Source organism: Varanus komodoensis, unplaced genomic scaffold (assembly GCF_004798865.1).
Source record: "Varanus komodoensis strain SLA01 unplaced genomic scaffold, ASM479886v1 scaffold2, whole genome shotgun sequence".
Taxonomy (NCBI): domain Eukaryota; kingdom Metazoa; phylum Chordata; class Lepidosauria; order Squamata; family Varanidae; genus Varanus; species Varanus komodoensis.
In genome coordinates, this window is record NW_025335568.1 from 41,604,517 (window position 1) to 41,632,467 (window position 27,951).

Below are 27,951 nucleotides of genomic sequence, written 5' to 3' on the forward strand. Positions count from 1 at the left end.
CAGGGAGGGGACACTGATATTACTCCAACAACCAAGATCATGTTGAGATGGAGGTAATCTGTTTATTCTGTCCAGCAACTATGAATTGGCTCACACAGAAAGGGAGGTTCCCCAGGGATGGCTTTCTAGAGGGAAGACAAAAATGCATCTCCATGAAGTGTCTGAACAGTGAGGGGTTCTTCCACAGAGCACTGCCATTTCCAGATTCTCTCATGCCATTCCAGAGACTTACATTTACATCTTGCCGCAGCTTAATAAGAAAACGCTTCCTCTTAAAGCTCAATTTTCGAACTTTAGCCCAGTTAAAGGCATTGATCTTGGTGTGACCCTAAAGATGATGAATAATGAAAGAAAAATAAGATACACAATTTTTCCCTCAAACACATACTCATCTATAAAGTTAATTTGCACATTTAATGGAATTCCATTAATGTTGTGTTTTTATTTAGTATGCCTGCTTAGCTGATTCAAACAATGAAGAAATTTCCAAAGCAAACTCTGCTTGTAATGACTGATTTTCACAGTCATTTCCACTGATTGCCCAACTAGTCAATCAGAAGCCTCATGGACAGATGGAAGCAGGTCTTTAAACCCCCACCACCCCACCCAGACTTCACCAGGAGCATAACTTTCACTAACCCATCCATTGATTGGGTTTAAACAACAGGATAAATCATGTTGAAGGGCTGGGAGTGGGTTGTTCTAGTCTGTTGTCTGCACCCAGCTACAATAACAAACTATAGTTATTAACTATGAACAATCAGTGTTGTTGCACTGTGAAGTGAGCGTTGTTTGTGGTTAGTAAACCATGTTTTTAACTTTTTTTGTTGGCCGTTTACAAGTGTACTTTTATGCCTGTTTGATAAGTGTGGCCTGATCTGGTTAATTACCTTGTTTGTTTCAGCTGTCAAAGGGAGTGGAAGACATATATGGAAATTGGCAAGGAGAGATTATTTGTAGACTAATCTGTGATCAGGTGCCAGGAACCAATCACCCAGTTGTCAATTAAAAAGGAAAGGGAAAGAAGCGTAAAAGAAGGTGAACCAAAAGTATAATCCTCTTGATTTTAAATGTTGAACTGATACTTGTTTCAACACTTCTGAGCCTTCATTGAGCCTAGAGCCCAGAAAGACTCCCTCTGCTGTTTCACAGCTCCTTTTCAGGTCTTTTACTGCAGAAGTTACTGCAGTTTCATGATAGTTTTCAGAGCCTTGAAAAAGCTCCTGAATGAGATGAAGTAAGTAGGTCCCACAGACCATGAGTCATGGCGGCCCCTTTGTTCCACCTGTAAGAGTTTATTTTAAAAAATACCCTAGTGGACATGTGTGTGTGTGTGATTTTGAGGAACTGGGAAATATATGCAAATTTAATGTTGGAAAGTAAATGGAGAGGAAATTTGTGCCAAAAGGGCAGATTGCAGAGTGTTACCCTGCTGGTACTCCTGGATTTCCTGGTAGCTTTCATACCATAGATCATGCTATCCTTCTGGTGAGGCTGGCTAAGCTGGGAGCAGGGGCTACCACACTGCAGTGGTTCTGCTCCTACCAGGACAGCTGGCTCCAAAAGGTAGTGCTTGGGGGACACTGCTTTGACTCTCCAGTACCAGGTTCCTCAGGGATCAGCTTTGGCCTCCCCTCTATGTAACATCTATACGACAGTGCCAGATGGGGTCATCCAGAGAGTGTTGTCACCAGTAAGTTGATAACATGCAGATTTACTTCTCCTTTTCCTGCCTGGCTGTGACAATGGACTAGATGAGGCTAACAAACAAGACCAGAGGCTAGCTCCTCTGGCTGGGTTGAAGGTGTTCAACTTATTTTGGATTGCAGTTGTATTCTCCTTGAAGGAGCAGGTTCATATCATAAGGGTGCTCCTTCAGTCATTTTTGTCACTCAAGGCCCAGACAGTGGCATGGAGTACTAGACCTTCTAGCAGCTTTGGCTAGTCTGTTCTCAGTAATCTATGTTCTGGAAATTCTGAACTAGATTTCTGCAATACATCCTATGTTGGACTGCCCTTGAAGACTGCTTAGAAGCTGCAGTTTGTGTAAAAAGCAGCAGCCAGATTAATAATTGAAACCAGAAGGTCCAAACACACAATGCCTATTCTGGCCCACTTGTGGTGACTGCCTATATGCTTCTAAAACCAATTCAGGATGCTGGTTTAATGGAAAGTATTTCTCAGCCACAATCTGCTGTGTCCCAGCTGAGATCTACAATCCAGATCTAGGCCCACCTCTGACTGCTGTGACCTCTGAAGTAGTCTCTGTTGGTCACACAGAGAAAAGAGAAAGGCCTCCTACTGGCAGTACCCCACTGCAGAACAAGCTCTCCACTGAGGCCCACCTGGTTAACAACTCTTAGTATCTTTTCCATGCCAGGTTAAGATGGTCCTCTGTAACAGGGCATTTTATTAGCTGTGATATTATATCAGAGCACTGTGCCAGATCTTGTGATTGAGTTAGCTGCTGTAGCTGTTTAAAGCTGGGATTAAATGTGGCTTTTAAATTTTATACTTCAATGTTTATGTTTTTATTTTAATCTGTATTTTTGTTTTTTATGTGCTGTTGCAAACTACCAAGGAAGCTCTGGCAATTAGGCAGGATGATGGTGATGGTGGTGGTGGTCCCTTGTATTTTTCAGCTGTCTCCATAACCACGGAGAGATGGTTTATGAAACCTCTTCTGGTTCAAAGGTATTCGATGGCATGAAAATATACTATGGGATCTAGCAGACTGGATATCATGAGATAGCAGCTATGAACCAATCTTTGTTGTTTGAAATTCACATAGTACTAATTTAATTAAAGTAACTCACATACCTGGAACACCAGAATGCCTGTATGGGCAACTGCCAAGTTGATCTTAGTCCCTTCTCTGTCCTTAGCTGGATGCAATCTGATTCCATACATTTCCAAGCGACGAGCAATCTCAAGCAGTTGGAAATCTGATTCTGCTGGTGTTTGTCCACTAAAGGAATGAAAAATTACTTTACACTTGGGACGAAGGAGCTTTAAAGATCCATTAGGGCTTCTCAGGGTTATTATTTCTTGCTCTAGCTTACAGAACAGAGGGTAGAACAGAATCTAACAGTGACTTTATTATTATATTCATGGAAACCAACCACTATTGCTCTGGGGTCAATTATCCCCTGGATCAAACTGACAAGCTGGATGGTGTCAAGGAAATGGGACCCTATTCTGAAGCCCCTTTCCTTACACATCATCTGCCCACCCTACTATCTCTTCAAAAAATGCTTTTTCAATTGAGAGACAGCCACTGAATGTCACTCCTCTCTCTGCACAGAAAAAAGAACTCAATCAGGATGCATAGGAGCCAGCTTCTGTACGCCTAAGCCAAGCTGGGTGGCTCTTTGCCATATTGCTTACATCTTGATTGGCTTAAGAGGCAGAGGAAGGCACACAGCCAAGAGGTGACATGGAATCCCCTGCTTATCTTCCATCTCCTTTGCTCTGCTTGCTTCCTGATGAAGAAAAAGTGGTACACGGGGGAATCCCTTTATTATCTCCAGTAGAGATTCCTCCATGGGATGGAGACTGAGGGACAAGGATTAGTTAAAGCAGGGTGTAGGGCCTATAGATGGTGCAAAGTCCTCTGCAGGATGGATTGGATCGCAGTGTAGACCAGATTAGGCTCGTGTGCCAGAGACTGACCTCCCAATTTACATGATCTAGTGCATAAATCACAAAGTGATTAATGATAAACCCCACACTTCCAGATCACTTCCTGTCCAGTTGAAAAGAACAGGTTGCGAGTGTGACCTTTATCATGTATTGGGCTGATGACATGCTGAGACAGCCTCATGGTTGTCACAGTAGCCATGAAGTCTTCAGCTGCTCCAGACAAAGTGCTCTTGGCATGGAAACACAGATCCCACAGAACTACATTCTGGGGTTCTCAACACCAGGTCCAAGACCACCTCCAACAGCTCAGGCAGCAGAGTGGACAGTCCACTAATAAAAATCTTGTTCTGTCTTGCTTGCCCTGCATCAGATACAAGCACTCAAGACCTGTCTTTGAGTGGACAGGAAGCCTAGAAAGAGGAAATGTATTCCTAAAGCGCACTGCCACTCCTCCCCACCCGCCAGGTGAGGCTGGTGCTGCCCCAAGTACCTGGGCAGGCACAACAGAGACAGAATAAAATCTCTTGTCTCCGGCTCTCTGTAGAGCAAGCCAGGTCAGCCCCCTCATCTACAATCATGTTGTGCATGAGGGAGATTTAATTCTGTGCTGATCTGACATTTAACAGCAGCATCACCGAGCCTGAGGGTAGGTTGATACAGTTGCCTGACATCACCCAGTTGGGGAAGAAACAGAAGAGGGAACAGCAGTCAAATATCAGATTCCGCTTTTCCTCTGCTGGCCACTTAATCCCCCAGTGTCATACCTGCACCTGCCCGAGACCACACTGATGGGGGCACCCCATTGCTCCCCAGAATCCCACAAAACATATTAAAATGTACAGCCGGAGCACTGAAACCAGATATTGTTCTGTATTGAACACTGTGGAATACCTATTGTGGTAAAGCAAGAAAAAGAACCCGAACAGCCCCAAGCGCGTGCCCTTTGGCCACCGTCCTTGGCACAGGATTGCTGAAGAGGAGTTAGGCTCTACCCCTGGGCACCAGAGGCAGATATTACCACGACCTCTTGATCAGCCCCCCACCCCCAGTTGTGCCTGCCACCAGCTGGCAAGAGGCAAGTGCTGGGTCAGCATGAGAGTGACCTGCTGTGACAATTTGCATAGAACTTTGAAGATAAAGTTGCCCAGATTTGTCACAAATTGGACATTTAATGAAGTTTTCTTAACAAAGGCATTCAGGGCAGGGAGGAGTGGCTTCTGAAGGGGCCGAAGCTGCTGAAGAGCTGGGCTCAGCTGACGAGTGTTTGCTCCCACAGCATTTTGCGCAGCCTATTCTCACGATGTTTGCAAGCCTGTCCGGTGAAAGACTGGCAGTGGCTGCACTTGTTGGTTCTGTGTCTTCTCCAAGAAAGAGAAGACACAAATCATGAGGATCAGTGGGAGACATTTTGGCTCCACACTGAGAACACTTGTGGAAGGCTGCCTGCTGTGCCATTGAGAAGAAGAAAAGAGAAAACAGCGAACAGAGATAGGTTAATGGGAAAAAACAACGGTAGAGATGGGGTTTTTTGACGGGGGAGGAGGAAGGAAACAAGAGACAAGGGAAGAGGTTTGGAAGGAACGAACTTGGTTTGGGAGTGAAAAGTTGTAAAGTTTAAGATAAAGAAAGAAGTTCAAGATTTGTAGGTTACGTGAAGGAGAACGAGTAGACAAAGCAAAGTGAAAAGGCTTGAGGCACAGCGAATGGCAGTCGCAAGCAGACTGGGGAAAGGGCAGGTACTCAGTCTATTTATACTACGGGGGAGGGGAGGATATGGAGTTCCTACTAAAAACCATTAAAGCTAATAAATCTTCCTGGCAACAGGCACTGCGCAGGCGCAGCACCCATGTGTGATGCACGGAGACGATGAAGAACGGAAGGCTGGGAAAGGCTGCCTTAAAGAAAGAGCCAGTGTGGTGTAGTGGTTAAGAGCATGGGACTGGGACTCAGACGATCTGGGTTCTAGTCCCCGCTCAGCCATGGAGCCAACTGGGTGACTTTGGGCCAGTCACAGACTCTCAGCCCAACCTACCTCACAGGGTTGTTGTTGTGGGGATAAGATGGAGGAGAAGATGTAAGCTGCCTTGAGCCCTTTGTAGGAAAAAGGCAGGATATAAATCGAAAAATAAATAAACATGTCACTGGTGTTTAAGCATTATATAGTAATACTTACACATGGTTATGATGAAATTCCATGATTTTGTCTTCTAATGCTTCTTGATGAGGTATATATTTGTTCTTTGCTAAGTGTTCATGATCAATGGTTTCATCAAAATCCCCAATTTCAGCTAGGGAGAAAAGAACATGTATGTACTCAGTGGGTGCCATCCAGACACAGAGAAACAGACTAAAGTTTTACTGAAAAACAGGGGGTAACCTTTGCTTTGCTGCTGATTTAGCAGGAAGACCTACTGTATTCAGAAAGATGCATTTTTAGTTTGTCTATATCAGGGGTCCTCAAACTTTTTGAACATGGGGCCAGTTGAAAGGTGCCGGCGATGGGCACGGGCTGCCAAGGCGGTGTGGGTGGGGTTGCGGGGGCCGGGGCAGGGAGTGTGCGCACGTGTGCATGCACATGGCGCGGCAGGGGTGTGCGTGCGCAGAGATCCTTTTCTCCATGCAAGTCCAAAACAATCTCCTTGCAAGCAAGCCACCATCTCGTCCTGCGCACAGTGAGGCGCTGGCTTGTTCTCAAGGAGAGAGTTTTGGACTCGCTCGGAGAAAAGGATCTCCTTGCAAGCAAGCCGCCGCTGGGCACACACACAGTGAGGCACTGGCGTGTGCACACAGTGAGTCCGAAACCTCTATGGCGGGCCAGATAAATGGGCACAGCGGGCTGGATCTGGGCCACGGGCCATAGTTTAAGGACCCATGGGCTATATCCTCATTCTCAGGCTATGGCACAGAGAACATTGGAAGGTGATAATGAGCAACAGAGTAACTATTTATGATATTCCATTTGAAGAATCTAAAGGCTGGATACTGGGCTACAGCAGTTCTGGCAAAGTAGTAAGACTACTTTTGTTTCTACCAGCGTCATGAGTCTAGAAAAGTAAGCTTTCCAAAGATTCAGTAAATTATACAAGGCTCCTCTTAGAAATATGTAGTTTTTCCATTTTCTGCAAAATATGCTGCTCCTTGTGCCTGTCATTCTCACATCTCCTCTGTTTCTTCTTTTGTGTGATTGCTACTGAGAAGGCAGAAGGCATTTTAGTGCCTAACTAGAAAAGCCAAAAGGCAATCCCAGTCTGTCCCACCTCACTGGTGGAAAAATTATAATAATAAACCCCATGACACCTCAGAATAATACCCCAAACTCTCTCGGATCATCTTTCCTAGTGGCAGAACTGGTCTGCATCTTTATCCCTGCCTACTTTATGTTGCACAGAGGATGCATAAGAGAGTCCACTTTGAAAATGCTGAGGAAAAAACCTGAACCTTATTTAGGAACTACGTATTTTACAGAAAAGATAAGAAAAAGTGTTTTGGGAAATGCAGGAAGTTTGATGAAGAAAAATAGTGGCATGTGACTCTCACTGAGGTTCTCTTGCAAGGCACATATCATGGTTACACTAACAAGAAAAGAAACAAAACATTCTTAGTCACACACAGGAGAGCACTGACAATATCAAACTTTTCTCCATGGAAGGTAAATACCTTCACAGGGAAGTGAAATTAAAAGGCCTCAAATCAGGCAACAATATGAATCAGCTGCATATTAACAAACATATTGGGCCATAGCAAACACAGGAAAGAAACTATCTACAACAACTTTCCCCAATTAGGTATCATTCAACTGTTTGAAATAACAACTCTCATCAACCGTGATGATGCTGGGGATTATGGGAATTGTGGTCCAAAAGTTTTGGAAGGCCTAAGGTTCAGGAGAGATGACCAATAGTAATCCCCACCTCAGCTTGTAAGGACAGGAAAATAAAGAAGACGGTCAATGCAAAGTAGTTGGAATGGCAACATATATGGAAGTTGCTTCTACTGCTCTTCAGTCCCTTGCATTTTGAAATACCAGTCTCTAAAGAGTAGACAGACAATAAATCAGAGACACTGATTGATGCCTTCCATTCGGAGCCCTTGTTTTTATTAATGATTAAGCAGCTTCAACCACAACTAGTGATGCTGCTGAAGGCCAAGCTAAATTCTCCTCTCCTCTCCTGCAAGCCTATGAGACTCTGGCTATGACTGCAATTGTGGTGCTTCAGGGTTTAGGTTTCTTCTACCTGGTTTTTGTCCTGAAATTCCATGAATAGGTGGTGAGCTTTTTTAAAAGAAGTCTCCACTGGAATCAGGATTTTATTATAACTCATTCCGTATTCTGCAAAACGGAGATGAACAAAGTCTACTTACACTGTACAATGTGAGAGATTAAGAGAGCAGCACTGGTGTCATTACAAGTTAATCTTCCTTGTGCTAAATCCTGTTTTACTTGCAATGCAAATAAGTACCTAAAAAGACATAAAAAAGAGGAAAGCAGGTATAGGGACATCTGTAAAATCAAAACACTTATTCTTTACTTCTTAATATGCTTCCTTTGAACTGGGAACCTTACATTAAGATCTTACAGGAGAATCTTCTCAGAGCATCATCAGTTATAGAAATATGCATACAAAGGAGCGGTCTTTTCTGTATTGGTGCCCTGTTTCTGGAATCTCCTTCAAAAAGAAAACTGACTAATAAATAGCAACATGTTAATTTTTTGGTTACTGACTCAAAAACTTGTTTTTGGTTTTGTTTTAAATCTGCCTAGATATTTTAATGCAATGCACTGCTTCTGTGTGTCATACTGCTTTAGGATTTGTTGCCTATATGTTTTTAATCCAATCCAATCAACTGAAGAGTTGATACTGGTTGTTTGTCCAGTTACTTCTGTCTGTTCTACTAAGCACATAACTCAATGTCTATAGGCCAGACAGGCATAGCTGTGCACTTACAAACATCCAGGTGGGTTGGTTGGGATTCTAGAGGGACAAGCTGACATTATCCCACTCTGTGATCCCCCAAACAGTTAGACAAAGATATGCAGGTTCATCATATCCACAAATGAACTATTGCATACAAAGAGTTAATAAAAACAAGCAACAATTGTAATGGCACAAATTGATGGAATCTAGTATGTCCTCTGCCAAGCAATCAAAACTAAAATGTTAGCATTTGTTGTAAGGTCTCTATGATAAAGTAACATCATTGTTGCTATGTGGAAGTTTATTATCTTTCTTGAAGGCAGGCACAAAGATGAGCTATTCCTTGGTCTGGCTATTGCTACCATCTTCCAACTTCTCTTAGTAATTTACTTAACAGCAGACTATTTTAAGAAGTGGGAACGTGTGAGAAGGAAATCAGAGGTGGACATTCAGAGCTGATAAAGAGATGAATACAGGAAAGAGCAATAGAAATTATTAAAGCCCAATGATCTCTTGAGGGTTGACAGTATCAAAACTCACAATAGTAAGAAGCACTGAAAGCACAAGGTGAAAAGTACAGCAATTTTTAGAACCATTGAGATATGGAATTTACACAGTCGTTTGGAGAATCACTTCAACCCCAAAATTTACACAGGTTTTTTTTTAATAAAATGGAAAATGGAGTGTATATTTGGAGGCTTGTGCAAAGGATGGGATCAAAATGTTTTAAATAAATGCACACAGAGTGGTAGAAATAAACAACTAGAAGATTTACACATACCACTAAGCTATAATCTGAATTCAAGCTCTCCAGAGTACGGCATGAAAACGATGAAGACTGCAGAAGGCTTGAGACTTTTAGGCCCTGGCAAATGGCAACAGTAGCCTAGCCTTGTAACAGGGGCAGAGCACAGCCAGACTCAGATCAGTTGCAGTGCAGAGAGCAGATTGGCTACAGCTGAATTCAGAATGAACCCTAATACCCTGCCACAGTCTGTGCTGTAATTCAGTGGCATTCCTAAGTGAAGTGTGGGTACCTTGTCTTCTTCCAGATTTGCTGGTCTACTACTCTCTTCAGCTCTAGCCAGCAGAGCTAAGGGCCAGGGATATGGGAGCTATAGGTGAAAACATTAACCCTGCTCTACATGGACACTTGCAGTAAAATGAAAACGAATGGTAGCACTAACCTTGTAAGCTCCTCTTGCAACTGAGCATGATCAGGTGGGAAGAATTTCACCACAAATTTTAGAATTACATGCTTAGGTCCTAAAGAGGGAAAAAACCCTTAAATATTAATTAAATGTTTTCACACTCTCACTTAGAAATGCAATGATTCTTGGTCTGTCCTGAGATACTATTGGATACCCATATACTTTGCTACTTTAAAGCCCACAGAGACTTATTTTAGGATTAAATGCAACAGAAAACATTGCTGAATATTATCTGGTTCCTGTGGAAGATCCTCTGGCAAATGAACACAGTTGTATCAGGATGATGGGAAGCTGTCAATTACCAAGTTGAACCATTGGTCAGCACCAAATACCAAGTTGAACCATTGGTCAGCACTGAGTCAGCACTGTCCACACCAGGAATAAGCATCCTCTGCAACCCACTGTGGGCTGCATGCTAATTTAGCAGGACAAAAATATTCCCAAAATCTTGGAATTTATCGTGCAATCAGTGCCTACCAAGTGCTAAGATTTTATATACACAGGCACTTCTATTAAGTTACCATGTGGCCAACCAGGGAGGTAGGCCAAGTGTACCAGAGCGGGGAAAGGAAGGATTTGCCCTTGCTCAATTCAGGTCATAATCACAAGACAAGTATCACTGGATTTGGGCCTATTTTTGCAGCAGAAAGAGAACACTGAATCAATACATACTTCTTATCTGTTTCACAATAGGCTTCAGAAGATCCAGCCACACCTGAAAACATAACAGAAAAGATCATCATGATGATGATCAAATTTAACAAGAAAGATAACTCTGCAACATAAACCATGACTAAATTATTCAATATATGCAGCATTTTCTATCTCATTAACAGCCTGTCTTTTTCAGTGATATACCACGTTTTCTAGTTTCATACTCTTTGCCAAGAAAAACTAAATGCCTACACTATTATTATGCTTCAACCAAATGCAATACAGAACATTCAAAATGTGTAAATTTAAAACACTGCAAATAATCAACTGATAGTGGAATGAGCAATCACCTAAAACTACCATTGAGAAAGATAGCTTGGGATGAAGCAGTGGCTGTTCCCATGGCTTCATTCTGCAATTCTTGGGCAATATAGGAATACAGGAACTGTACAAACAGGATGCACTGAAGTCATGACAGTGTTAGGCATCAGACTGCTGCCATGGAAAAGTGAAGTTAGTGTGGTTCTTCCCACATGATCCTGCTCTTTCATTATGGCTTCTGATCTTGTGGCCAATGCCTGGCTGGCTAGGGGAGCCAACCAGAGGCTCTGGGCTGCTTTGCACATCATGATCAGCCATGCCACAAAGAAGCCATGGTAGGCTGGCTAATTGGTCCTGAAGCCACACTGCTGCTGACACACCATCAGGTGCTTGCCAGCTTGCCATGGTGTTTCCTCCTTTCTCCCCCAGCATGCATCCTAGAGATCTCTGTGGTACAACTTATCCTGACCCTTGCTATGAAGATATCATCCCCACCTTATTTTTTTTCAGAAGAGGTGGCTATTTATTTTCTTTCGTTAAACCTCATGGTAGGTTTGAGCACTGTCCTTCTTACTAGCACAGCTTTGCGTGTATGTGTGACTGACCTATCACTGGGTAAGCATGCTCAACCCCAATTCAGGACCATGGCAAATTGGGAAAGGAAGATTTAAGCTTTCCTCACTCCTGTTTCAAGCCCAAATCCATTTCCTCCACATGGGGAATGGTGAAAAAAATGTGACATGTTTTCTCTTTCTCAAACTGTGGGAAAGTGACATTTTGGCATGAAAACAGGAGTGGGGGGGGTTAAATTCCTCCTCTTGAATTGCTGTGGTGCCAAACTGGGGGAGTTCATGAACTTACCCAGAGCCAACCATATATAACTGCACTGACTATATGCACAAGCAGATGTGCTGCACTGAAAGAGAAGGCACCTCAAGGAGGAAGGGTAGTGGGCACCATCAGGAGTGTGCAACCTTTTGCTTTTTGCTGCCTTTCTGACAAAACATACAGAAGCCACTCTATTGTATTAGCAGGTCACAACAAGCTACTCCGAACAATCCAGTAAGAAGACATGGGTTCTCGGATGGCTTCTGCACAGTTAACCAACTAGGCTAAAGAAATAGCACCAGATTCAGACCTCACAGCATGCCACCTGAAACAAAGAATATCATATCATATTTTATTTTATCTTATCTTATTTTGGCCACTGCATCTAAAAACAGGATATTATAGAGCTAGAAAAAGTGCCAGAGGGCAACTAAAAAGATCAAGGCTGGAGCAACTGCTATATGAGGAAAGGTTACAACATCTGGGATTGTTTAGCTTAGAACCAAGTTAACAGTTTTTGATATATGAAAGAAAACATGGGAGAAAGTAGAACATGGCTGCATATTTAAGATTCAGGTGAAGGCTACCAACTTCGCAGGAGAGAGCTAACAGATTCAGGCTACAACCCTACACACAGTTACATGCCTTTAGTTGGCTGAGAAGGAAAAAAAAACTTTTAAAGAAGCAATTCTATCCTGGGATTCTATCCCAGGAATCATAGAATTGCTTAGAAAAACCCTTGTAAGTTGGAGACAAAGATCTGACTTTGGAAGGAAGAGCTGGAGCTCTGACCCCACTCCTCCGCCCTTGGCAGCTGGCCTGAAAAGAAACTCACAAGCTCCTCCAAGCTCAGAACAGTTACTTTGGAGGAGAAGGAAGGGGGGCATTGCAGCAGACAAGGAAGGCAGAAGATGAAAGGCCAGGAAACAATTTATCCTGAACCTCCTCCAGCCTCCTTCCTTCCCCCTTCAAGGAGCGAAAGTCACCAATGTAGAGCACAGGGAGGCAAAGATAATCTCTTCCACTCATCCTTCCCTGCCAGCTTCAGGACAGCAGGTCATAAGAATCTCAGAAACCTCTGAGCTCAGAGAAAACACCATTTTCTACTGGAAACTAGGAAAACAGGTTGTAAAAAGGAAGACATATGTGTAAGTTTGACCTTGAGTAGAATTAAATTGTGGAGGGGGGGGGGTGGTCCTTGTTACAGAAGTATAGCTTCAGGAGCCACTAATGAAGAGAACGGAAAAAAGGATAGATATTTAAATTATTCTGTTTAAAGTTGCATCGCAGCAATGTGTTTCATTATTAAAGAGCTAAAACAGCAATTTAATTATGACATTTTTTCAAGGTTCGCTACTTTAGCATGTGAATATAATTCCTTCAGGATACAAGCTAAAAATCAAGTTTTTAAGACTTTTTTCTTAGCCAGCAAAACTGTTCTGTTTTGGTCATTTATTTATTATCCAAGCGTAAGAAAATAGTGTTTTTCAGATATTTAAAAAGCAAGGCTTCATGTTCCCTGGCATTCCATTAATTCTACATCTTGTTTTTGAACTACACACTTGGCACAATGTAGAATCTGTACAGTGCCAAATTTCTGAAGAAAATTACTAAGACATCAGCAAGCCACAAATGGCTGGGTAGCCAGGACAGGAGTAGCTGGCTCTACACTATTATTTTTGGCAGAGAGATTGTAACTCTGGCTGCTCAGACCAGAGTCTTCTCAACAGTGATTCTTGATTTTACCATAGTCATGAGTCAACATACGGAGTAGTTGCTAAGGTATAAGAGATTGCCCATTTTTCCCCAGTCATTCTCTGCTAGCTGAATTAACTAAAGGGTGGGCCTCCCCAAGGAAGTTTACTACCATGTAATTGAACAAAAGACATTACAAGTTATATGGAGATCAATCAATCCATCAAACTATTAGGACAGGGGCTGGTTTAGCTAGAACTGAACAAGGGAAAACATCTTTCCACTCACAGATCATAAAGTTCTAATTCACTAAGGTTTATACACATATGCTTTATATAACTATTGAGGTGGAAGGTAAAGAAGGGCAAATTGCAATTACATTGTTTCAGTTTTATAAACTCTGTATACACACTGAGAACCAGTGCATGCTGGTTAGAGCTTTAAACTGGGGCTTGGTAGAACACTGATAGACTTAGTAGAACTGAGACTTGGGAGACCTGGGTTCTAGTCCCCTCTCAGCCATGAAACTTGGGAACAGTTACTGATTCTCAGCCAAACCTACCTCACAGGGTTGTAATGAGGACAAAATGGAGAACAGGAGGTTCTATAAGCTGCCTTGGCTTCCTTGCAAAAGGAACAGAGGCAGGGTATAAATCATGGGTCCTCAAACTACGGCCCATGGGACAGATCAGGCCTGCCACGCCCATTTATCTGGCCCACCTCAGAGGTTTTGGACTTGCCACGCGTGCAGGGCAGTGGCTTGCTCACGCAGAGATCGTTTTGGACTCGCTCGGCGACAACGATCTCTGCGCCCGCCCGCCACTGCCTTGCCTTGCTGCACGCCCCCACTCTCGCCTCACCATGTTTGTGGTGACTTGGTGGCTGTTGGCATGATGTGGTTGGTAGTCTGTGGCATGAGGTAAGGAGTCTGGCGCACTTTGGGCCTGCAGTGCTGTTGCTGGAGGAGTCAGAATTCTCCCACTTGATACAGCAACTTCATCGGGGTGCAGCTGGGCTGGCGGGAGGGTCCAATGGCTCAGACAACTCCTCGAGGTAGGGGGAGGGTGGGAACCAGGACGAGCCTGGTCCCAACTGAGGAGAGGAGTTGGGTGATCCCTGGTGTTCCCTGAAGGCCTGGCCTGCAGGTGGCATGAGCAGGTTTGGCAGCAGATCATGGGGCAAGGCGGAGGAGCACTGGCTGGGAATTGCGGGTATAGGCAGCAATGGATGTGGCGGGTTGTGTGCAGGGAAGGAGCCTCTGCTCAGTGAGTCATGTGTACATATCCAGAGAGCCCGGCTCTTGGATGGCAATGGTTCTATCCAGTAAGAGCTGGGATCTGGAGTAGGAGGGCGATCATTACATGGTGGACCGGCTGGAGGAGAGGGAGGGCTGGTAGAGCAGCACTTTTTCTTTTTGTGGGCAGCCTGCTGGCCTGTCCTTTGTGGTGGGAACAGCCCTTTTCCAGGTCTTTTTGGCTGGCCATTTGGCTTCCTCAGTCTGCGCAGAGGGAGGCTTTCTGGCCTCCATTCTAGAAGAATCTTCTAGAATCTCATGCGAAGAGCATGCAGCCATAAGGCGAACTTGAAGTGATCTGCCCGCTACTGCTTTGTGAATGCCTGGCGGTGTGCGCAAGTCTCTGCAATGTGCCCCTCACTGAGGCAGAGGAGGCAATGGGAATGGCCGTCTGTGACAGGAGGCACATGAGGCACAGCTCCAAAAAGCGGAGTCAGCCAAGTGGAGATGGAGAGAGAGCACACAGAGGAGGAAAAGAGGGCGGGGGGTTTTGTCTCCTTCCTCATAGGGAGGGAGAGAGGGCGGATGAGAGGCAATCTTAGAACAAGGAGGAAGCAGGTGAACCATAGAGAGTATACTATTAAAGTTTAAAAGTTTGTTTAATAGTCTTTTATGTTTCTGTTTGTTTTTGGGGGTTTTTTGTTTTTGTTTTGTTTTTTTGGAGGAGGAAGAGCAAACAAGGGAGTGAAGCTAAGAAAAAGCAAAAGAGCAACTCGCAGTGAAAAAGAACTGAGGGACTTGGCAGGAGCACCACACCTTTTATCCTGAGATCAAGAAGAGGGGAGCTCCTGCCCACTCCGTGACAATGAGCTACTGGAGTTTTTTTCTGATCAAGGCCTTGTGCTGTGCGGCAAAGTCCAGAGGTGTGATGTACGGAGACCATGACAAAGAACCTAGGAAGCTTTTAAATACAGCTACTAGTACCCTGCCCCCGAGCATGGTTTTAAAAGACAAGAAGGGGAAAATGGTCAGATGGCAAAAAGTATGAATAAAACAATGAATTACATAAAATATTTCTTCACATACCATTATCTTTTTATGATCCAGAAATTCAAGGCCAAAATAGTCACCTTCAAGCAGATTCAGATGATTGCAGACGGCATCCAGCAAAACCTTCCCTGGAGCTCTTTGCTATAATAAAAACAATGAAAGGTTATGTCCACACAAAAAGCTAAATTGCAAAAATATTTTATCAGTCCAACCCATCTTGCAGTCTCCTCACACACAGATACACACAAGCAGGATTGATACTTGTAATGTCATAGCCTATTTTTACTTGGATGCCAAACTGCTAGATTATGAAATCAGTTGTGGATTCATTCTAATTCATATTTGAAGGAAACTATTAACACAGACTGGGTAAGATCTGGTATGGAAGGCTAAATATGCATTCTGCATCCTCATGTCACACTTAAATACAACACCACTTTTTCCCTTTAAGAAACTTGAAAAAGCTAAATGATACCCTAAACATATCAATGGACTGACACTCTGTTTTTTAGGATTTTTAAAAAGTTAAATGGCATCTTAAATATAACAGTGAACTGGTAAATCATTATGTACTCTGTATTACTTAGAAATATTCATTTCAATTAAGTAAGAGAAGTCACTGGTAACATATTTCTAACTAGAAACCAGTGTAAGGACATTTCACTGGAGAAGCTGGCCAAGATCATCCTCACTTGCATTTCTGATCACTGTGTACGGGCGTGAAAGCCGGACAGTGAAGAAAGCCGGCAGGTTCAGAACATGCTGCTGCAGGAGAGCTTTGTGAGTGCTCCGAATGGACAGAAAGGCAAACAAGTGGGTCTCATATCAAATCAAGCTAGAACTTTCCCTGGAAGCAAACTGACAAAATTAAAACTGTCAGACTTCAGGCACATCATGGGAAAGTTGATGGCAGAAGAATAAAAGAGGAAGACCAAATATAAGATGGATCAATTCCAGAAAGAAAGTCACAGCCTCAAGTTTGGAAGAGATGAGCAAAACAATCCGGAAGGCATTCACTCATAGGGTCACCAAAAGTCAGAGATGACTTGACTGCACTGAAACATCAACATTCCTTTGAAAATAACCTCACTTTTCTAAAGAAATCCACTCTTGAAATAGTTTTACTGAATATAAAACATCAAGTTGGACTCCCACTGTATAAATTAAGGGGAAGTAAAGTTGAAGACAAGCAGCATATCTACTCAAACTGGAAAGTAGGTAATAGTAAATGATATATTAATGCACTGAATTTCTCTTAAATATATTGCATTATTAGGCCTATCTATAAGCTACCATTCTGAGAAAGCACAGAAGACCCATGGAAAATGGTACTGAAGGTAGAATTTAGCTTCCTAGAAATCACAAATTTAAGATAATGAATAAAATGCTTAATAACCAAATACTGCAATTTTAGTTCTCTGCTGTACCATCCCAGGACTAGCAGAAGCAAAATAAATTATGCAGTTTGCAAAGAGACTGAAAGTATATGTATGTGTGTTTTCAACAATGATCTATATATCCCTCTATCTAAATATATATTTTAATCTAATTCAATTGAAATATCTTCTCAAATCTGACATTTGGTTCTACCAGAAGAATGAAAATAGAGTTATTAGGATTCAAGAGGTAGTACAGTTGAACTTTCCTAGTGTCTAAAACCCAGGAGCCTTACAGCCTTCAGCTTGATGTATGGATCAATAGTATAACTTTAATTGGTTAAATCATGTAATCATTGACATATAACCAGGCCAGAGAAAAAGCCTCTTTTCTAGAAATCAGTATGTGCGCATCCTTGAAATGTAGGCACCCATCCAGAGAAAGCTAGTTGGCACTCAACAGATAACAGCAGCTCAAACAAAGAGCAATTCACACCAGCTCACCCTATCATCCTCCTCCTTCCATGTAATAGCACCCCATCCTTCCCTCCTCCTTTGGAGAATCTTCTTTGTACGCAAGTGGGAAACATCATGCTATTCTAACTTCTCACTTCTGTGATCTATTGGAAAGTGTTAACTGTGTTACATGTAATGCATTAATGATCAACGTACAAAAGGGCCTCACCACCGCCACTTGCCAAAGACCCCTCCTCAAACTTTGCCTTCCTTACTTTAACATGATGAAAAACTGTTAATACTGTATCTCTAGGAAAAGTTGTGCATATCCCTAGGGAACTATGTGCTCATGGATGACACATTACCAGATATGTCGCTTAGTTCCTTAGGGATACGCACAGCTTTTTGCTGAAGATATTCATATAGGGTTTATGGCAGTCCACACATTCATAAGTACAGGTTGTTTGTAACCCAAATGTTCCTAAGCCAGGGATCTGTAACTGGCTTTAAGCTGCTTTCCCCAAGTATATATTTTAAGGTAAGAACTGCTTTTGCAGTGAGATCAGAAACTGTTTTACTAAAGCCACACTGTCCCTTCCCTGTATCCAGGAAGGTGGGGTTACGTTAGGTCTGTGTATACTGACAGCCTCTGAAATAAGGAGAGAAAGAACTTTATTAAATCCATGGCAGTGGGATGTTCTCAGCTTGGTGAGTAGAATTTATTTATTTATTTATTTATTTATTTGGAGAACTTATATGCCGCCCCATTCGCATAAGCCTCGGGGCGGCTTCCAAACCATAAATAAATATATTTGATACAATTACATAAAATATTGGAGACATCCTGGCAAAAAATTGTTAAAATCAATAAATAAAATTAACAATTAAAATAATGTTTAAATAAAAAGGTTTTGGCCTGGCGCCGAAAAGCAAATAACGACGGTGCCAGGCAGACCTCTCTGGGGAGAGTGTTCCATAAGAATTGACATATAATCCACCAAGCAACCCATAGAATATGCCCTGGCCTATTCAAACAACCAACACCTCCACAGATAAACAGAAAAAAAGTTTTCTTTTGTTTATATTTTGCATCTATAATTTATCACTGTACATCCTTCTTTCTTGGTAGCCTCAAATCTGAAAGTGAGGTGCCCTGACTGGGACTAATACAGGCAGTTCCTGAGTTATGATTGTCTGAGTTAAGAACAAACCATACTTATGAATGAACTGCCATAAAGCCTATTCATTTTAAGAAACTGTCATCACAATAGAGAGGAAACAATAGGTTAGAGAGGGAGGCCTCCAAACAGGCATTCCTACCCCACCCATCCAAGAATGACGAGGGCTGATGGAAGGCCTCAGACAGTAGCCGTAGGGCAGGTAATAGTCCCACGGATAGGACTGAGATGGATCAAAGTCCCCGTACAGCATAGGAACCCGGTATTTAGATGGCTGAACTGGGGCCTGCTATTGTGCAGAAGTTGGTGGAGCAGCCCTCAGAGATGCCTCCAGAGAAGTAAGCATCGGTGTCGGCGAACATGCCGGTGGCAGGCTGGTCCGAGATCGCAGCAGCAAGTTCCGAATCTCACCATCAGACATGGAACCTCTGACCACAGCATCAGAATGGTCAGGAGTAGATGGAGCCAAAGTAATGATCCGTGGAGACCCTGGTGGAGTCACCTGTATGACCGACTGAATGTTCGGTTCAGTCGGTGTAGGGATCGAAACGGCGATCAGTACCGAAGATGTGGTTGATACTGACTCTGTACGAGGCACTTTAGCCAGCTTTTTGTGCCTGTGCTCCGTCTTATCGGCCTTGTCCTTTTTGAACCTCTTCGGTGCCAAGGAGTCATCAGACCCAAGGTGCTTCCTCTTCTCCTTTTGTTTATGATGAAGAGAATGAGAGGAGCATTTAGCCTCCTTGGAAGTTGTACCACTATTCGACAGACGAGGAGGAGTGGCCTTAGATGGACCTGCCACTGTGGTCTCCACCAAGACCTTTTTCATAGCAACCAAAGCCCGGTCCCACAGCATTTTCCGCAAACGGTTCTCCCGGTTCTTGTGGGCCTGCCTAGTGAAGAACTGGCAATGGCCACACTTATCAGTCCTGTGGCCTTCTCCCAAGCACAGAAGGCACAGGTCATGTGGATCAGTGGGGGACATTTTAGCCCCGCACTGGGAACACTTACAAAAAGCCGCCTGCTGAGCCATCAAAGAAGAGAGATAGAAGGACAGCGAGCAAAAGAAGAACTTCAACAAGAGAATAATGATAGAAGGGGAAAGGGGAAAGAACTTCTCAGCTGGGGGTGGGGGAGGGGAATTAGGTAGGTATAACTTGGATGAGGATGTAAAAAGAGAGAAAGCTAAGAATCAAAGAGTAAAGGTAAAATTTTGAATATAGCTACGAGAGACAAGCAAAAGGCTTGCGGCACAGCAAATGGCAGTCACAAGAAGACTTGGGAAATGGCGGGCACTCACCCTTTTATACTATGGGGGCAGGGTGCGGAGTTCCCGCCAAGCCTGTTAAAGCTGTTGAATCCTCCCGGCAACAGGCACTGCGCAGGCGCAGCACCCATAATGTGTGAATGCACAGAGGCCACAATGAAGAACTGGTGTTATAATGTTACATTCCTGGACATTTCATGCACACACAGAATGAATCCCTCTAGCCTTCAAGCTATTGAGAAGCACACTATGTCATTTATTTCTTTACAGAGTCTGAGACAAGCCTCAGAAGGCTCATTAGAAATACTTCAGACTGTATTCTGTAGTCCACAACTTCTGGAGAGCATATACTACTGCCATTAACATTAATTTGGCTCTGTGTGTAATGAGGTACTGCAACCCCACCCTCTCCTGCCTCTGAGATATGCCTCCAGTGCTGGAAGGGAGAAGTGTTACGGCTTTATTGCTGTGGATTTATTTTATAGACAGTTTATAGCTTGAGAGAATGTTCATAAATAATTTGTGTAGCTTACCTTTTTTTAACTGCCTGGTGTTCTCCTTTATTTGATCCTGTTATGAGACTAGTCTTTATTGAAATTATCAAGACATGCTAATTAAATTATCAAGGGAAAGCAACAGAGCATTAACAGCAGAGTCTAAACCTAGCCAGCATGGAAAGTGCGGTTGCCACTAAAAGTAACAGTCACCAATCTCCTCTTTTCTCTCCCCGCCCCCTGCCAATTGCCTTAACAGCTTAGCAAACTAAGATGTACAGTTTGATGTCACTACATTGTGCATTTTCTTGTAAATGGTAGCTGATGAAATTGAGGGACAAAATCATGTCACAAGTTTTCTTAAATCTATAAATTACAGGAGAGAAATGGAAGGTGTAGGAACCCATCTGCAAGAGTTTCAAGCTGAAAAAGGGGTAGGGCAGGGATCTCAAACTCGCGGCCCGCGGGCCAATTGCGGCCTGTGGGACAATATTTTGTGGCCCCCACTTGATATCAAAGTTTAGTGATAGTGCGGCCCACGCGTTTTTCTCACACGCACCTGCGTGAGTCGCTACCCTGGGTGCAATGTTCCCTCTAAGCTGCGCGCCGGGACGGGCGGGGCACGGGGCAGGGGCCCTGCGGCCTTCACAGCGCCTGCGGCGCCCGGGCCGGCCTCCGGGAGCCACGCGGGATGAGCGGCCCACCACCACTGCGGCCCACCACCACCAAAATTTTATCAACGAACTGGTCTTTAGCTGGCTGTGCTTTGGAGATTTCCAGTTAAATGCTGTACAAGACTTTGCAGTTGTATTCAACTGCTTAAGAATGTTTTATGCAGGAATTCAGGATCACTGGGTTTGAAAAGATGAAGCCGCATAGCTTTAAGAGTTCCCAATGCTCCAATGAGAAGAAATTCTTGGCACTAATATCAACCATGTTCCAATATTTCTTTGGTGAAGAATTCCACCAAAGACAGAAGTATGAACCAATCCAACCACAACTCTTGCAAAAATATTAAAGGAATATTAACAATTCCCTCAATGAACAGTTGTGGAAATGCGGTATGAACTGAAAATCATAGTGGAGAAAATATTACAAACTTATTAAGGTAAACTGCAATTATAGTAAAGAGTGCAAATAATTAAGAAGTTTTAAAACTGTGAAACTCACTTTTAAGGTGATATGTTGATATGGAAGAGATAAGTAGCAGTGTGTTTTGGTAATCTGTGCAAATGCCAGTTCAGGCTATTCAGTGGACTGTTTGAGATAACATGACTTATGAGGAGAGCCTGGGGGAATGTTGTCCATGGGGTCATAATGGGTTGGGCAGGACTTTGCGACTAAACAACAGCATGTTGCTCTAACATGTGAGTTAGGTTAACTCTGCCTTAAATCTCAGACAATGATTCATTGAGTTACAGGCTGACTATAACTTTTTCAGCTTACCTACCCAGTCTCTAATATGTATATAATACAGTGGTACCTTGGCTCACGAACTTAATCCATTCCAGGACTGGTCGTGACCCAAGTCAAATTTCCCCATAAGGTTCAATGTAAATAACCTTAATCCATTCTGTAAATATTTTTTTAATCACAAAAATTTGAAACAAAGTAACAAGGAACAGCAAAGTAACAAAGTACAGTACAGTAGAGAACACTAACCTAGGTGTGGGGGACTATTGTTTGGAGGAAGAGTACAAATCATAATTGTGCGATAGCAATCATGCTTGGGGGGGATGGCCATGATCACAGCCATTCTGGGGGGGGGAGAGGCACCGCGATCACGGGCACGCTTGTGCGGGGGAGATGGGTGTGATCGCAGGCACGCTTGTGCGGGGGGAGATATCATGTCATTTTTATGTATGATGATGTAGCAGTGAGGCAGACCACCCTCACCAACGCTGCTGGGAGTCCCCACCTTCCGACAGCCCCCAGAACTAGAAAAGTCTAACTCCGGGCCTTAACAAAAGAAATGGCACTGGACCAGCACACGATGCCCCAAGTCTTGGGGAAAGGGGGATCTTTATTAAACTACAACAGACACACCCACACAATGTGTTACAATAACTTTGGTTACTCGGAAGTAAAAGAAGGGGAAAGGGGAGAAAAGGGTGAGGTGGTAGCTTTGCATCGATACAATACAATCCCAGATATTCACTCCCCCAGGGTCATTTGACCACCCCAGACCCTAAAACAACTAACACTGACTGAGTTAAAACTCTAATAACTCTCACTGTACCAAACCGGTCTCCTCAGAAGTAGCAGTCCCAATCTCCTTGGCTTGAGCGTTTGGCAGCTGGCATTCCTCCTCCTACCTGTGAAGCGCACAGACCTGGACACAGTTCTCATTTTATCCTCTCCTTGAACAATCGTAACCTTTTGTTCTCCAGGATGTCACCCAAAAATCTAAACCATTTGCCCTCTAAGGTGAACCAGATCAACAAGACCATTTGGTTCATAGGTGTCATCTCCCTCGCCTCTGCGTGGCATTCTTCCCTGGGAAGATGGTTTCTGGCCTTGTAAATATCCAGGCCTTCAGCTCTCTTCCTCCACAACCTAACTTCAGCCCCAGCACTTACCTGCCATGGCCACCTGGGCTGAACCGGCTTTTTTCAGCAGGCTGGCCAGCTCCATCTCTTAACCCCTGCCTCTCCTCCAGTGACAGAAAGCCTTTTCCGTTACAGATGATTACTCTTTCTATTCATTCTGACTTAAATAGATTTTATAGCTTCCACTATGTCAGAAAACAGATCAAAGCTGAACTGACAAAAGGATTGCATAACAGGAATAATTCACATTATCTGGACAAGGTATGGACATCACCTTTGTATTTAAAAAGTTACTTCTTTTTAAAGTCCCCCCTGCCCCAGAAATCCTCAGAGTCCATGTTTTAAGGCCTTAAAGGAGATGTTGTACCAGGGCCTCGTGCAGCAGGCCTCATGCAGTTTGCCTCCTGAGCCCAAACCAGTCAGCTGACATTGCAGCTTAAGAACGGCAAAATGGAACACACCAAACCTTTGCAGCCTGGGTAGATTAACAACCTGAGCCATATCTTGAGCGTGATGTCTCTTTAGGGACTGCTGCCTTAGAACATGGCTCCTGTTTTGCTTCTGTACCTGGCTGCTCCAACCATCTACTCCTGTTTTAGAACCTGAGACCTGGCTTGGTTCTGATTTTGATTGTGCACTTGCCTGCATCCCTTTCAATTTCTGTTTGCCTGATCTTCTGACACAGCCATGACTATGTCTACTGCCCTCCTGGTTCCTCACTACCAGCACAGACATTGCTCCAACCTGGCCAAGACCTGACATAAGCCACTACCAAATATTCAGGATTTCATCCATTACTTGATAACCTGAGTCTATAACTTTGCTCATGAATGTAAAATATACCCTACTGGTTGGGTCAGAACAAGGTACAACAGCAGGATTTCATGTAAGAATCTTAGGAAAAAAATACAGTTTACCAGAAGTTGTCCAGTGAGCCACTGGTAGAAGACAGCTTACATTCTATTGCACAATTGACTGAAAATGATTATAGAGTATTGCTTCAACAATCCAGTACTGCAACTCCAAATATTTCATGCTTTTCCATCATAGAAAGTGAAATAAAACCAAATTGTTGATGACACGCCCAAAAAGCAAGTTCAAGAAAGAAAAATAAAATTGAGCAATGTATCTTTAGAAGAAGACATGTGCTGCATACACAAAACTCACACAATGTTATGATTAAAGTAATAGCTTAGGTTGCAAAATATTATCTTTAAAATGTTTGTTCTTATTTTATTTGCCTTTTCACTTTATTCATTCATTCATATGAAATTAAGCAATAAAAAAAGCCAACAGCAAAATTCATACTGGGAATTAATCAAATTAGTTCTGACCTTTTCCCTCACTTGAATATCATTATGCCTGAAATTATACTGCAGAAATGACCTTTTACAAGCTGCAGATGCCAGACTTAAAAACTAAATGAAACAATGGTCTGCCTAAAATCTATCTTTTCTCAAAGAGGTGCACAACCAAACAATTTTAAATGCTGTACGATAAAAAGGATGTAACAACGCCAATTAATTTCAAACACAAAGAGAGTTCTGGTCAGGAATGCTGGGTGCTGAGGCCCACAACAACTGGAGGCCTCGTTCCGTCCACCCTTGCCCTGTGTGACATTCCTCATGCAAGCCATTCTTCACTGTACCATCTGGCCACTTTTCCTCTATTGTATTGGGCTGAAGAAGGTGGGATGTGGAACCGAAGGGGGAACTGGCAGGCAGGCGATAGGTTAAGCTCAGTAGCAGACTGTAGGGGAAAGGACAGGATGGCTAATGGTAGACAAACCCAGTGTCGGCAGAGCTCACAGGAAGCATCAAAGCTGCTGTAAAAACCCTGCAATGTTTTCAAGATCACATGCTGCTTCCCCATCCCAAAACTACCACTTTGCAGATGCTCATTGTCTACTTTTGTCCTTACCTCTAAAGAGAAACAAGAGGCACACTACTGCTTGCCATGTTTACCAACTATTGCCCTTAATGTTTCTGCATTAGGAAAAAAAATCTCATTTAAAAGTAAGGAAAAGCTCTTTGCTGTATAAGGCCTAACTACTTGGAGACTTGCACACATACTAACAGACTGTAACAAAGATGTCTCAGGCTGAAAGCTGTTGAAATAATTTTCACACCATGCCTTGATGTAAAGACGAAACCAGAAGAGATCTGCTGTTTAACCCCACAGCTACCCAGATTTTGGGAATAAACCAAACACAATGTTTTAAACTCTGGTTAATAAACCTGGGATCTATGGAATAATAATGAAAGATACCAAAGTTACATTTTATTATGACGTGAACAATCCAGAGAACTTTGGTTAGTGGGTAGTATAGAAATTTAATATGATAAATGAATGGTGCATGTAACTGCAACTGTTTGTGCTCATAAATCATTCACTTTTGTTCAACTGTACAATTCCAATTAAGTTTCTTTCTCATATCCTCCAATTTCCAGTAAACAAGTCAATTCCAGAACACATTCAGATTAGTCTTCACAACCAGATTTAAATGGTTACCTCAAAAACAGTTAACTTTAATCCTCTCCTGCAAAGGTGTGCTAGAAATTTTGGTCATCATTCCTCTTAATTTGCTATCCTGGTTGAGGCTCATGGCAGTTGCAGGGCACAACATGGGGGGTGGGGTGGGCGGTGGGGGGGGAGTTGCCTACTTCTGTTCTGGGTCTTCACAAAGCCTTTGGAAAAGCCTTTGCAGGGCACATATATGCATGGAGCTGTGATATTAATGGATGCACATTAATATGGAATGCCCAGTGTTTGGCTGGGCATTCAAAGCAGGAACACATTTTGCAGTCTTAGGAGAGAAGGAACTCATCCCCTGCCTGGCCCCATATGGGTGGAAAGCACCTCTGCTCTCTTGGGGGAGGGGTGGGGGCAGAATCAGCATTTCCTGCTGGCAGCTCTTTGTGCTTTACAGAATGCTCTTCGGGAAGACTGCCAACTTTAGGAGGAGGGTGGGTTATCCTAAAAGGGGGGGTATAATGCCCTGGGGGAATGCTAATTTGACTCCTTAGGTTCTAGTTACAAGAACAAGGATAAAACACTGAATATAAGGTACTTGCGAAGTGCAAACTAGTCAACGGCCATTCACATATTACCCTAAGAATACACTACTGTGGTAAAGCTGGACTCCACAAAACATGGTTAAGATGAACAGAATTATATGGTTCAGGAAACTCATGAATTCCATCTGATGCTTGAATTGCCACTTGCGGTACGTGAATGACATTCATCAACTACCCATCCCACATGATTCCTCTCTACAACTGCCACTAGAATGCAATTTCCTAGCAAGTCATAGGTAGGAGGCTTCCACACCGCCCATGCACTGCATGATCTCCAGGGCAAACAGGGAAAACTTGGATCCAGTAAAGCCTAGCAAGGACATGGGGCACAATTACAGTGCAATTACAGTGTACTGCACCTGCTGCACTTTCTGTTTCGCAGCATGCAGTGCCTCACACCAAAAGGTCCAAAACAGATGGCTACTAGTCCAAATCACAGGAAATTGAAGCCGAAGGGAAAGCTTTTGAAGCAAACCAAGAGAAAGCTAGTCAAAACTATACAAGATGACTTGAAAACTAGAGTTTATTCATTTAACACTGTTAATGTTATTGGCAACACTGCAAATTATCAGGAAGATCCCTGAAAGATGCCACATTTCCCACTTTGGGAAAAGTCGGAGCACTCACCACAATATAGGGCCAATAAGGAATATGCAACGTGCTGAGGAACATCAGTCAAGTTTCTCGAGCTTGTTAGCTAATTCTCAGCTCTCTTTCCTATATGTGTATAACATCTTTCAGGCTCCGCAGCACCATAACTTCACAGTATCTGCTTCACCTGGCATAGCAATCTGTCCAATTAAAAATCCCATAGCTTCCTACTTATCATAAACTGGTTCAAACAGAACAATAACCCAATTTCTAAAACTCATTAGTTACTGTAATCAAACCAGTTAGTGCACATGATTCAATTTCTCCAGTATGGCTTCTCCCACCTGTGAGAACAGCTAAAGAATTCAGGTACACACTATCCCTTAATTGTCTAGCTTGATATCGCAACCTGCAGCTCGACCCCCTTGACAAGCCAGGACACCAACTCACAACTTGTGGCTGGCTCCTTTCCCTGGCTTGCTGAGGGAGGGGCAAGGCAGGGATGTAGTGTCCTTGGGCTGCCTGCCCCCCACCACCTTCCTATGGCATAACATTTGACAATTCTCACAGATTTCATGTCCTGAAAATGATTATTTTAAGTAATGCGGCCCAACTGCCAGGACTCAATGCAACATATAATAATATGAGCCTCCTACAAACCAAAACATCTCAAAACTTTTATTGATTGATTGATTGATTGATTGATTGATATCCTGCCTTTTTCCTACAAAGGGCTCAAGGCAGCTTACATCATTCCCCTCCTCCATCTTATCCCCACAACAACCACCCTGTGAGGTAGGTTGGGCTGAGAGTCTGTGACTGGCCCAAAGTCACCCAGTTGGCTCCATGGCTGAGCGGGGACTCGAACCCGGATCGTCTGAGTCCCAGTCCCATGCTCTTAACCACTACACCACACTGGCTCTCAATTAACAGATTAATCACAATCACTGGGAAGCCCAGCCAAGCATTTCTTCAATACTTTAAGACTTAATACCATCTTTGCCAGGAATCTGATAGCTAAGCAGCAATCATAACTGGAACAAAGTGCTTGACCTTGCTGTCTGAACTTTACACACAGATCATTTACAAGGCAAGAGCTAAAATATCCTCACCCAACCAGGTGCCCTCCAGATGTTCCAGGCTACATTGCGCAGCAATCTTGGCCACTGGCCATGATGACTGGGACTAAAGGAAGATGAAATCCAACTGGGGGAGGGAATCACTGACTACAGATGGCTAAGCAGAGATCACGATGGGTCTCGAGCAGTCTTTCCTGACCTCCAGTGGAACTGAAGGTCAGCTCCTCTCAGCGCCAGCCAGAAAGGCCAAAGGTCCACAGTGCTGGGAATTGTCATACAAAACATCTGGAGGGCACCAGGTTGAATAAGGCTGGCCACAGCCATGAGGTGCTT

At 43.4% G+C, this 27,951-nt stretch overlaps 1 protein-coding gene across 9 annotated transcripts in view; it reads right to left on the minus strand.

The window, feature by feature from the left end:
- FARP1 (FERM, ARH/RhoGEF and pleckstrin domain protein 1) overlaps nucleotides 1-27,951 on the minus strand; it is a 227,148-nt gene that overhangs the window by 83,700 nt on the left and 115,497 nt on the right. For all 9 annotated transcript variants that reach the window (XR_006414629.1, XM_044429479.1, XM_044429478.1 and 6 more), the window contains exons 3-9: nucleotides 15,588-15,692; nucleotides 10,442-10,484; nucleotides 9,746-9,824; nucleotides 8,005-8,102; nucleotides 5,816-5,930; nucleotides 2,821-2,968; nucleotides 233-328 (exon numbers count right to left, since the gene is read on the minus strand). Coding sequence is in view for 8 of the 9 variants with exons in the window: in XM_044429479.1 (XP_044285414.1) it covers nucleotides 233-328; nucleotides 2,821-2,968; nucleotides 5,816-5,930; nucleotides 8,005-8,102; nucleotides 9,746-9,824; nucleotides 10,442-10,484; nucleotides 15,588-15,692 (684 nt within the window). In the remaining variant the exon portion in view is untranslated. The remainder of the gene's footprint in view (nucleotides 1-232; nucleotides 329-2,820; nucleotides 2,969-5,815; nucleotides 5,931-8,004; nucleotides 8,103-9,745; nucleotides 9,825-10,441; nucleotides 10,485-15,587; nucleotides 15,693-27,951) is intronic.